The 13,218-nt window shown below is 44.4% G+C and overlaps 1 protein-coding gene across 4 annotated transcripts in view; it reads left to right on the top strand.

Moving 5' to 3' along the window:
- The window catches only part of SEC16B (SEC16 homolog B, endoplasmic reticulum export factor), a 186,985-nt gene that overhangs the window by 141,449 nt on the left and 32,318 nt on the right, over positions 1–13,218 (top strand). For 3 of the 4 annotated variants that reach the window (XM_066597480.1, XM_066597481.1, XM_066597482.1), the window contains one exon: positions 4,628–4,759. In XM_066597480.1, the coding sequence (XP_066453577.1) occupies positions 4,628–4,759 (132 nt within the window). The remainder of the gene's footprint in view (positions 1–4,627; positions 4,760–13,218) is intronic. The other variant, XM_066597483.1, reaches the window with a different exon arrangement.

Raw genomic sequence — 13,218 nt, forward strand, 5'->3', positions numbered from 1 at the left:
ATACAAATTGGATTGAATGGGTTAAGAGGAGCAGAGACTATCTGATGACATTTTTCACCGGAACAATTCTATTCCAATCAATGGAGATGTTGACAGAAACATTTCTATGTGTTTTTTCTCTGAAACTGATGGAACTTATAGAGAAACTCTGGTGTGAACAGAACTTTAGAAAGTGTTGTTTACTTCTAACCACACTTCGATATGGTGCAAATATAAAGTCTGAAAGGAAAAGCATTGAATTCCAAGGAAACAGGGAAAAAAAGCTTTGCCTGATAATGTAATTACATTACTGAGAGGTACAATAGGCAGTCGGAAAGATAGTACAAGGCATTCAGTAAAGGTTGCAGGAGGCATCTACAAGTAAATATATTAATGACACCTGAAGGTTGTACAGTCCTATCGACAACTAATTACTCTTATTATAACAGCTTTAGAAATATGGATAATAGAAGTATCACAGTGATACTCTGGGAAATGTGCTATGTGAATCATTTTGCTGGCAATCTTCCATTGTAAGAAGCTGACAGGGTAGGGTATTAAGTTTGCTAGCACGGCACATTCTTTTGTTTTGGTTTCACATGCGTTGGCACACATGATTAAACACTAGTCTTCCCACACCAAACTGAAATGATGCGCCAGTACTACAGGGATAAACAACATTAAAAAGGAGGACTGAATGCTGACCCTCTGTCTGTCTCATCCTTGATGTTGGTTGGCCCTCTGCAACTCAGGGCTGAGAGATCCTCCTCTCTCTTCTCCTTTAGCGGCTTTGGGAACATCTTTTCCTTCCAGTTCTGGCACAGCACAGATGGCACCTTGGCACTCTCTCCTCTGGCACTCATTGGGCTGCAGAAATTCCCCATTTTAATATCAGGGCACCCAGTAATAAGCAAGTGTCCATTGAGTATGCTCAGTTTTTATACACCAAAATTTGGTGCAAATTTAGGTACACTTGTCAAATTTGGAACAATTTTTGGCACATCTTCCAGTTCAACTCCGAGGGAACATTAAACCTATAGGGTGAGCCCCTTGCATGGAACACAGAAGCCTCTTTTACTGTGAGAGTCACTAATGTGACTGACACTGCTAAAAGTTAGACTGCTACATCCTGTTCCAGAAGTTAAAAAAAATGTAAAAAAATGACAATCGCCATCATTTCAAAAACCTCTTAGGAGGCTCTACATGTAGTGCAGCGATCGATGTCTGTGATTGGTGCAACAAGCGCTGGCTCTGATTGGCTAAGCTGCAGCGCTCGAGAACCAATCACAGCCAGCACTTCCTGGAGGCTGGGATTTTAAACATTCCAAAGACTACAGATAAGTGTGCCAGAGCTGCAGAGGAGACGTGCGCCGGAGCTGACAGTGCATGATAGGTGATGTATTTTTTTAAATGCAAATAGGGTTTATTTTAGGGCTTTGACAGCAGGATTTCCTAGTCCAAAAGTTGTACACATTTTTGTGCGATGCAACACAAATGAAGGCTCCATAGGGAAATATGGGCTACAAAACATCACAAATCGTGGCTGTATAGAGCATGCCGCGATTTTGTACTCTCGCAATGTAGCAAGCTACAAAACATCGCTCATGTGAAAGAACCCATTGGAAAGCATGGGCTTCACATACATGCGATTTGTAGCACTGTCGCATTGCCAGAAAATCACGTGATTTTGTCGCCCCGTGTGAAAGCGGCCTTATGTCCTACCTACATATTTTTGCATTTCCCTCTCCTGTGAATATCCATTTTATCTGTCCATATTTGACAAGTAGACATACTGTAAGCGTCAATTAGACATTTACCCCTTGCTGTATCTTCTCCCTTTTCATAGCATGCAATCTTACATACACTGAGAGAAACTGAAGCAGCATCCCCTTCCTCTCCCTCCTCTGTGCTTCTATCTATTTCTCATTTACTATTAAACACTAGAAAGATTTTTTTTGCAAACTGAAGAAGTTTCCAAACACTTACAGAGAGTGCAGGTAAATTTCATACTGCTGGAATGTAAGAAAGATGCAACTTTCCCCTAATACAACATATTATTGCAATTTTTAATTTATTCTCATGATTTATACAACCTTTAAAGGATCTTTTATCCACATGATAGGGGATAAATTGCTAATTAGTGGGGTCCCCTGTCCCCCTTCCACCTCATTGTGGACTTACTACACCTTACTCCAGTGAGGAGCAGACTGAATGGTGCCTTTTTTTTGCAAGCTAAATCCTTTAACCAAATCCTTTAACCATTCCTCTTAGGTCCCAGAACTGGACCCAGTATTCCAGATGAGGTCTGACTAAGGAAGAGTAGAGGGGGATAATTACCTCACGTGATCTAGACTCTATGCTTATCTTCATACATCCCAGAATAGTGTTTGCCTTTTTTTGCTGCTGTATCACATTGTTGACTCATGTTCAGTCTGTGATCTATTAGTATACAGAAGTCTTTTTCATATGTGCTGCTGCTTAGCCCAATTCCTCCCATTCTGTATGTGCTTTTTTCATTTTTCTTGCCCAGATGTAGAAAAAACATCTGATCAGTAGTGTATGTAACACATACTTATTTCACAGCACTGTATATCACTTGATGCCCCCATTGACTTCACAGTGTATGTTCCCTATTAGCATGTTTTTGGCGTGTAGGGGAAACTGGAGTACCAAGAGGAAAACACACAAACATGGGGAAAATATAACAAACTCTATGCAGAGCCCTTGGTGGGATTTGAACCCAGGTGTCCATCGCTGCATGACAACAGTGCTAACCATTAAGCCAGCCTTGCTGCAAGAACAAACACTTGATTATAAATGTTCTACCATTTTGCATCTACAGGTACTATGCAGACCTATATGTCTCCATAGTAACAGAATACAATCAAGCCCTATGTAGTGTGATCCTGTAGTCGTGCTCCTTTCCATTTGTCACCTACTTTGTTCTAACTCACAGTAAATTGTGCGGGTTGGCTAGAAATAGGCAACAGATGAAAGAGAGTCTAGGTACATTTACAAGGGGTGATTATCACCCAAATTATTACTGGAAAGCTGAGCGAGAAATTTCTCACTTGTCTGAGTCACCAAAGCTGCTCAATCTATAAACTATTACTGTTTATAGTGAATGGAAGCAAACAGCTGGAAGTGATCTCCGGCCTTTCTGCCTGGATTCACAGAAGGACTATTGCTCCTGTATAAAAGCACAAGAGTAATAGTTGCTAATGCACCAGACAGTCATCCAGGGTAAACGTACCTTATGTCTGCAGGATCAGACTACATATGGATTGTTTGTAGTCTGTTACCATGGAGACACACAGGTCTGCATAGTATTTATAAACAAAACTAATAGATGTTTTTAATCAGGACTATTTCATTTTTGGCCGCCTGCAGACGAGCGGAAATTCCGTGGCGGGATTTCCGCCCCTGGAAGCTGCCATAGGATTGCGTTAACAAACGCAATCCTATGCAGACAGCTGCGATTTGGCCACGCACAGAAACGTCACTCACCGGCCGCCGGCCCAGCTCTGCACATGAAAGAGCTGGGGCCGCGGGAGAGGTGAGTGCCCGCACTGCTCTCTGCAGACACTCGGGTCCCGCTGCGAGAATTCTCCCAACTGGATCCGACCCGGCCGGATGCATGCGGCCTTAGTCATATAACAAAATGGTTACAAGGATGGACATACCATTTACAGGAGTTGTTTGGGACTAAGGACAGTTTTTTGAGTGACCTATGCTCAGGATTGGTGAGGAATAGATGATAGGCAGGGGTCCTCCTCCACGCGGGATTCACGCTGATCAGCTGATTCCTGGCACAGTTATTTGTATGGACAGTGCAGGAAGCAGATCTCACTGTCTGTTCAGCAGCAGCCCAGTTAGGACCTATGCCTGAGGATATGTCATAAATAGAAAAAATACCTGAAATCCTGGACAACCTGTCTAAGGCTTTATTCACACGAGCGTATATCGGACGCAGTTTTCACGGCCAGCCGATATACTCTCCCATCTGATGCATTAGATTCCAATGCATTAGATAACACTGGCTTATTCCTACAGCGTAAAAATGCCCAGCTGGCCAATATAGCACCAGGCAGCAAAGATAGACTCGCAATTATCTTTCAGCCCGGAATACGTCGGCCGGTGCATAGACTCCTATGGGAGCCAATGACAGCGGGCGGAGGAGGGTGGTGGAAGGGAGTTTAGCAGCGTGACTGCTAAAATCCCTCCCTCTTCTCTCCTCCTCTTTCCTCCCCTTTGGCTGTTAGCAGTTGGAAGGGGCGAGTGCTTAGCTCCGCCCCGTCCCACTCCCATTGGAAACAGCCGGAGGGAAGGAGAGAGGAGGTGATCCGGCGAGGGGGAGGGAAGGGAAGGCAATGGCATTGCAGCCTCGGCGTATATGTGTCGGGGCCCATGCTGTCTGAACGGGCGGACAAGCGTTAGATTTGTGCGTCCATTCACACGTTTTTACAGCACCAGCGGGCGCACGTAAAGGCGCCTACACTTGTGGAAAAGAGCCCTCAGGCTCACAAAAGTTTATTAAATGCATGTATTGAAAAATGATTCAAATTTATGTGGATATTACATCAAAGATTTTATGTTTAGCTGCTGTTATTATTATACTTATCATAACCATGTTCTATTTTCAATACAGCAGCATGCACCCATATCAAGAAGGGTGAGCTCAGTCTCGGAATCATCAACTGTTTCAATGGATGACGACGATGATGATGATGAAGAGGACGGATCTAGTGATGAAGCTCCAGCAAACAAGACTGAGGAGAAGGTGCGGTATTGTTGTAAAAGTCTACATTCCTTTCTATATGTAGAGGCGCATTTTTATCTCCCTTATCTGGTCGTTTAATGGCATACGGTACGGCTTTATGTAAGTCTGTAAATTAATGCTTCATGTACCTACATTCACTCCCTTTAGCTACCCTTCTGCTTTGGGCTAAATTAACATTGATTATGTTTTCCCCGGAGTTTGTCTTTGTTCTGTACATAGCATAGTGCTTGTGATTAAATTTTAAATAGCCTTGTGAACGTTACAATACAAGCAAGCATCAACACCGAGAGGGGAGATATGAGCGGGATAAATCTTTAAATTCATCTGTACTGTTTTCTGTTAAATGGAATTGCGGCTTTTATTCAAAACAAGCTCATAGGGAATCATTAATCAAAGACTTTGAACTGAAAAACTAGAATAAAATAGCAGCAACAGATGTATTGCTTTTCTGTGATCTTTGTTTTTTTGTGCAACGGAATTAGTTCTGTTGCCAAAACTGACACACTACTCCCTGTCTCTCTGATTCAGCATCTTTCTGCAGTACTTTGAAAGATGGCGGATTAACAGCTTTTAATGCCATGGCAGTTGAAAGCATATTCCCCTAGCATATCAATTCTTGATTGATGGCGGTCCTACCTCCGGGACCCCTTTAGATCACCTTAAAAAAAAAGTGGACAAAAGTGACTGTGACTTTATCTTAGTTAGATGAGCTTGCTGCTTCGCAAAGTAAATCTGCAATATGTTGCATATAAATTTATTCGGAGGATAGCGATATGCTGTCATTTCTACAGTCATGAGAAAAACTAAGTATACCTTCTTTGAATTCTATGGTTTTACATATTAGGACATAATTAAAAACACGAGGCCCTAAAAGGTCTTAAAATTAGATAAATACAATCACAGGTGAACAACAGCTCATGACAAATTATACTGTGTCATTATTTATTTAATAAAATCTAGACCAAAATGCAGAAGCAGTGTGTGAAATTTTACATACACTCTTACTGCTTTCATAGGAACTAAGAGTGTAAGTAGCAGCTAGTTACTGCTAATCTAATGTCCTTGATTAATTGATCACCGCCAAGTGTGACCACCTCTACAAAGGATTTGCAGTTTGCTGATCTGGAGCATTCAGGCATTTGTTTACACAATGCCAAAGAGAAAAGACATCAGAAAGTAGCTTAGAGAAGCAACTGTTGCTGCACATTAATCTTGGAAGGGTTATGAGGCCATTTACAAATGAGTCGATCGTTCTACAGTTAAGGATTCTTTCACATGAGCGCATATCGGCTGTCGTTTTCATGGCCGATCGATATGCGCTGTGATCTGATGCAATGGATTCGAATGCATCAGATCACATGGGCGTATTGGTGAAACGTAAAAAACGCCCAGGCAAGCCAATATAGCGCCGGGCGTTTTTACGTCGGAGCCAAAACATAGTTCTGGAAGTATGTTTTGGCCGGAATACGTCCAGCCGCTGCACGGGCTCCTATGGGAGCCCATGGCAGCGGCTGTAGGTGGGAGGGAGTTTAGCAGCGTGGCTGCTAAACTCCCTCCCTCTGTTCTCCCCTCCAGCCGTGCAGGCTTACTTGTTTTCCTCCCCTTTCGTTCTATACAATGGGGAGGGGGGGCGGGACTGGGCCAGAGCTAAGCGTCGGTCTGCCCCGCCTCCTCCCATTGATGCTATTGACAAGGGGCGGGACAGAGGCGAAGCTACGTGCCCGCCCGCCCCCTCCCATTGCACAGAAAGAAACGGGTGGAAGACAGGTAAGCCTGCACTGAGGAGGGGGGGGGGGGGGGGGATGGGAGCTGGCCTGGTGCATTTGCACCAGCCTCACCAGGCCATATGAAAGGGCGCACAAAAGTTTGCTTAAGGGTGCCCACCCACTGGCGTTTTTTTTCACTGCGAAATTCGCAGGGTTTTTTTTTCTGCAGGGGGTCTATGGGACTTGTAATGTAAAAATCGCGATCGCGCAAAATCGCGATTTACCGCGATATCGCGATTTTGCGCGATCGCGATTTTAGCTTTGCATGTCCCATAGCCCAAAGACCCCTGCAGAAAAAAAAAACCGCTGCGAATTTCGCAGTAAAAAAACGCTAGTGGGTGGGAGCCCTTAGTTTGCAAAGTTGCATCTGAACAAACAACAAGACATCTGGAACAATGTCCTTTGGATATACAAGACCACAGTAGACTTGTTTGGCCATAATGCCCAATGGCCACGTTTGCCGAAAATCAAATACAGCATATCTGCAGCAACACCTCAAACAGCTGTCAAGCACGGTAGTGGAAGAGTGATGATTTGGACTTGTTTTGGAGTCACAGGCCCTGGGCATCTTCCAGTCATTGAGTCGACCTTCAACTCTATATACCAAAGTATTCTGAAGTCAAATGTGAGGCTATCTATCAAAAAGCTAAATCTTTCCTGAAACTGGGCCATGCCACAGGACAATGATCCCAAGCATACAAGCAAATCTACATCAGAAGGGCTGATAAAGAAAAGAATCAAGGTGTTGGAATGGCCCAGTCAAAGTCCAGACCTAAACCCAATTGAAATACTGTGGTTGGACCTTAAAAGAGCTGTAAATAAGCGATTGCCCACAAATCTCAATGATCTGAAGCAACGTTGTAAAGAAGAGTAGGCTAAAATCCCTCCAGAACAACGTGAGATACTGATAAAGTCATACAGAAAACAGTTACTTCAAGCTTTGCTGCTAACTTGGCTCTACGAGCTGTTGGTTCATGGGATGTACTTAATTTTTCATGCACTCTTTCTGTATTTTGACCTAGTTTTTGGTAAATAAATAATGACGTAGTATAATTTGTGATGTGTTGTTCACCAGAGATTGTATTTACCCAATCTTAAGACCTTCTAAGGACCAGATGTTTATTTTATTATGTCCTGATATATAACCATACAATTCAAAGAGGGTGTACTTCGTTTTTCTCATGACTGTAAATGCAAGAGAAGCCCCTTAACCCAGTTAAGGGGAAAAGTTGTTTGACCACAGATTTCACCATCCGAATTAAACAGGAGCGAATATTACTCACATTAACTATTCTACATTTTGACCACCTATTTCCAGGTTTGCCATCTTTGCTTATTCTGAAAACTAATCCAAAAATCATAAACAACCAATGATTTTTATAGACGCATTGGAGAGACCATAATGAGCTTTAAAGATTATCAGTAGAGATGAGCGAATGTACTCGTTTCGAGTAATTACTCGATCGAGCACCGCGATTTTCAAGTACTTCCGTACTCGGGTGAAAAGATTCAGGGGGCGGCGTGGCGGAGCGGGGGGGAACAGGGGGGAGCCCTCTCCCCCCACTCCCCGCTGCAACCCCCCACTCACCCACGGCGCCCCCCGAATCTTTTCGCCCGAGTACGGAGGTACTCGAAAATCGCGGCGCTCGGGCGAAAAAGGGGCGTGGCCGAGTAGGTTCGCTCATCTCTAATTATCAGTGATACATGTCTACACCCTACAATAGTGATGTGGAGATATTGATTGCACTTACTGTGAACCGTAAAATGATAGTTACTGCACAGTCACCATAGTCTGCACAGGCGTCTTCAGCTTTAAAAAAAACATGGATGCATCAAATATTTTTATGGACAGTGGAAAAAAAAGGCCCCTATTTTAACAGACTGTCCAGGAATTTGCATACAGTGGGCAACCTTGCCCAATTCTGTCCACTAGGGCATATTATTATTACCTACTGAAGGAACACAGTTTGGTACTGAAGAGTCACCATATATCATTTGCATGTGTAGAAGTACCTTTTCAATTCACATCGAAGGGAGACTAGGTTGCCTATTTCAGCAGCAAAACGCTCAAGGGGAAGTTTTACTACTGTGTTTTCTCGAAAAAAAACACATTGTCTTATATTAATTTTTGCCCCAAAAAGGGCACAGTGTCTTATTTTGGGGCGGGCTTATACGCACCTGGTCCGCGGCGTCCCGATGCCTCTCCATGGTCTTCGGCGGACCTGTGGTAAACTGTGTCCTCCTCGTCTCACAGCTAAGCTTCTTCCTGGTGACGGGACTTTTAATACCCCGCCTCCAGCAAAGCGAGTGCTGTGATTGGCTAATCAAGCGCCAGCAGCCAATCACAGCCGGCGCTTGATGAGCCAATCACAGCCATTCAGTGATGTCATTCACTGAATGGCTGTGATTTGGCTCATTGAGCGCTGGCTGTGATTGGCTGCTGGCGTACAATTAGCCAATCATAGCGCTCGCTTTGCTGGAGGCAGGGTATTCAAAGCCCCAGCAGAAGCTGAGATAGCAGATGGGGAGGACTCAACAGTTTGCCGCAACGCTGCCGGAGACCATAGGGATGCTGCGGACTTGGCGAGTATTAATTTTTTGGGGGAGGGGGCATTAAAGCTAGGTCTTATTTTTGGGGGAGGTCTTATATTTCAAGCCTCCCCAAAATCCCAGTAGGTCTTACTATCAGGAAGAACCTATTTTCGGGGAAACATGGTAACACTGTCTAAAAGTTGTTGTTGTTAGCCAATAAGTCATTAACGACCTTCAGAGACCCTAAAGGTGAGCTCCCTCCTTGTTTTCCGGTTTTAATAATAATAATCTTTATTTGTACAGCGCCAACTGATTCCGCAGCGCTTTCAAGGATAGGAGAACACAGACAATACAACAATTACATGTGATACAATCAGTTTGAAACAAACGGGATGGGGGTGATACAGGAGGTAAAACGGGGTAGGGGTGAGGAATGAAGGAACACAGGCAATGAGGGCACACAGGCAGTGTGGGAATTACATGCGGAAATCAATTATTAAGAAACAAACGGGGGGGGTGGGGGTGGTAAGGGTGTGCAGGGGTAGAGGTCGTATGCGATAGGCAGGGTGGAAGGTGTGGGGTGACATAGGAAGGGGCAGGGGGACTAAGTCAGGAGATTTGGTATGCCTCCCTGAAGAGGTGCATTTTTAAGGCGCGTCTGAAGTTTTGTGCATCGGGAATTGTTCAGATGCCTTGGGGTAGAGCGTTGCAGAGGATCAGTGCTACTCTGGTGAAATCCTGTAGGTGAGCATGTGAGGTCCGTATTAGAGGGGTGTTTAGTCTTAGTGTGTTAGCGGATTGGAGTGTGCGGGCTGGGTGGTGTACGGACAGGGGGGAGGGGATGCACCGTGGCGCGGCGCCATGGAGAGCTTTGTGGGTGTGGGTGAGGAGATTAAATTTTGTTCCGCAGTAGATGGGTAGCCAATGCAGTGACTGGCATAGTGCAGAGGCGTCTGAGAAACGGCTGGGTAGAAAAATGAGCCTAGCTGCCATGTTTATTATGGATTGGAGAGGGGAGAGTCTGGTGCGCGGAAGGCCAATGAATAGTGAGTTGCAGTAGTAGAGTCGGGAATGGATGAGGGAAACAACAAGTGTTAGGAATGGCCGGATTTTAGCAATATATTTGAGGTGCAGGTGGCATATTCGGGACAGAGATTGGATGTGGGTGGTAAAAGAGAGGTCAGAGTCCAGTGTGACTCCAAGGCAGCAGGCGTGCTATCTGGGGGTTATGATGGTGCCAGACACTGGAATGGAAATGTTGAAGGGGAGGTCGGTTGGAAGGCAGAAAGACGAGAAGGTCAGTTTTAGAGAGGTTAAGTTTGAGAAAAAGGAGGACATGGTGTTCGAGACAGCGGACAGACAGTCGGTGATAATTTGGAGGAATGATTCAGAGATGTCACAGGAGGAGGTGTATAGTCTCGTCAGCATATGGATGGTATTGGAGGCCGAATTTGTGGAAGGTTTGTCCCATTGGGACTGTGTAGATAGAGAAGAGAAGGGGACAAGGACCGAGTCCTAGGGGACCTTGACAGTGAGAGGAAGTAGAGAGAAGATAGAACCAGCAAAGGAGACGCTGAAAGAGTGACCAAAGAGGTATGAGGAGAACCAGGAGAGAGCAGTGTCCTTTTAGGTGGATAAAACGGAGCATAGTAGAAGGAGGTTTTGCACTGCTTCGTGCAGTTGCGTGATATCCATACCAGTATCAGCTCTGATTGTATCACCCATCGTGTTCTTTGGTGGCTGGGTCTTCTAAGATTTTTCTAGCGACTGCTCGCTTTACATGGCCAAAATACGTGAGCCTGAGACTGGTAATCTTGCCTTCCAGTGGCAGTACAAACTAAGACAGACAGTCTTAAAATGTACCATATGCATAATAGCGACTCATCCTGGATGGAAAACCTGTCAAATTTTAAGTCTGTCTAGTCTAATGGACTTTTTTTCAGGAGAAGCTGACGGGCAAGCGATGGTCTATAGCTCATTTCAGTCATGCTTGCGAGTATCACTGGCATCGCTCAGAGCGCTGCCAGAATAGAGGCGGAGCAGACGGGAGCATTCTCCTCCCTCCTGCCTTCATTCGTATTAAACAGACAGTCTTTCAGAGATGACCAATTGCCGTTTACACTGACCGGCTCATCATTCCGTTTTCTGCATGCAGAGACAGAAAAATTCTCGTTAAGTCACTGCATGAATTTACACAGGACAATTATTATTCAAATTGTTGCAGGGCCATGGGAGCCTGCGCAATTCTAAATGATAATCGTTCTGTGTAAAAGGGCCATAAGTTTATGCCATATATTAGCTTAGTTGAGACCAAAAATTTGGTGCAAACTCTTGTGCCACTTAGGCCACACCCTTTCCACAAAGTCGCATCCCTTGTCGGATAAATTGAAAAAAGTGTTCGAAAGGGTCTAAAAACAAATAGTAAATGTGGTGCAAAAATGTAAGGCAGTTTTTTGTACATTGAACTATGGGATTACCCACCAGGTGTGTGGCATTGCATGGCACCACACAGAAATCCAGTAATGCCAAATAGAAATCTCACGGGAGGGGCGGGCGGAAGGGGGGGGGCAAATTTACTTGCATCACCACAATTAGCAGCCTATTCCACAAATAGAGTTAAATAACCATCCAAAGCTAAATCATAGACAAATGAAGAAAGGGTCAGGGGTGTTTAGATCATCGGTGATATCCAGATAGATGCAGCATCTGTGATCAGATATACTGATTATCACATACAACATTTGCCGAGCAATTAAAGACCCATCTGTCACCAAAGTCTGTGTGATTTACACTTTTCAGCTAATTTGTTTCTTTGTTTTTTAGTACTCCACTGTGCAGTTTAAGGGAATTTTAAATAGGCGTTAATACACCTTATTTATCTCTCAAAGAGTCTAGGGGGTGGAGCTTGTAGACCTGTTCTGAGCATGCTATGACCAATTACATTCAGTGTTACTCAGCTGTCAATGAGTGGTCACATAAGAGGCTAGTCAACTGTTGGCATATACATTCCAAGACTCTGGCTTCTGGACAGGGGCTTGGTCATAGTGAATAATCACTAGTGTTTGATTACTCTAATCAATCTAAACTAACAATGTATATATAAACATATACGTCCGGATCAGCAGATGTGGACTTGCAATACATTGGTTTGGCTTTGGACCAAATCCAGAGGCGACAACTGAGGAGCCCCAGTCTTCACCCTATAACCCCACCAGTCAGGATCTGGGCTTCACTGCCGGGTCCCCATTGTGTTCCACTGTTACCAGTTATAGGTTAGCTGATGCTACAATAGACCAACGTACAGTACCAGAGCATAGTTAGAGCAATCCGGATCGGGTCAGGCAGCGTAACTTCAGATCGAGAGACAACCCCGAGAACAGGGCAAACAGAACTGGTTCAGCACGGTACAAACAAGCCAGGAGTTGGGGCAGCCAGTGGGCAGAAGAATAGTCAATACAAGAAACCGAGGTCAGCAGCGGAGAATGCAGTGAAGTCAGTAATATCTAGATTACAAACCATGACACAGCATGTTAAGCCAGATCAAAAAGGCAAAAATGCAACACCTTTCTTAGTGGGAGGGTGCCTAATATAAGAGTGATACTCCATTATTGATAGAGGAATAGCTCATTCACACAGGTCGAAATACGCTCTGTATTACACTCTTTATGCACAAAATATGGAGCACTGAACCCCACTGATTTGCATTGAGGTACTCACACATGGTTTTCACGTGCGTATATATCCTCTTGAAATAAAATCCTACACGTCCTATTTTGATCCATATTATAAAACCAAAATAGGCCATAAAAGTCAATATGACTGTGTAAATACGCGATGAATGCTCATGACACATTCGTATTCACTGCGTATTTGCACATCAAATCAATGGGTATTCTTGCGAGGGAGTTTAACTACGCAGGAAATACACAACAGTTTTGGTCCATGAATATGTTGTGTATTCACAGACCAAAACTAAATCTGCATTGGCTGCTTAAAAGCATGAGCATAATCGTGCATGCGCATGCACCTTCCGGACAGCATATGGAGACCGGACAGATGCCGGACCCAGGCGCCTGTAGGCGAGGCACGGACAACATGTGAAATGGCTGCCAGCGGTGGAAGAGAGTGTAGATAGCGGCCATTGGCGCAGATCGTAGCAAT

This window comes from Eleutherodactylus coqui, chromosome 3 (assembly GCF_035609145.1).
Source record: "Eleutherodactylus coqui strain aEleCoq1 chromosome 3, aEleCoq1.hap1, whole genome shotgun sequence".
Taxonomy (NCBI): Eukaryota; Metazoa; Chordata; class Amphibia; order Anura; family Eleutherodactylidae; genus Eleutherodactylus; species Eleutherodactylus coqui.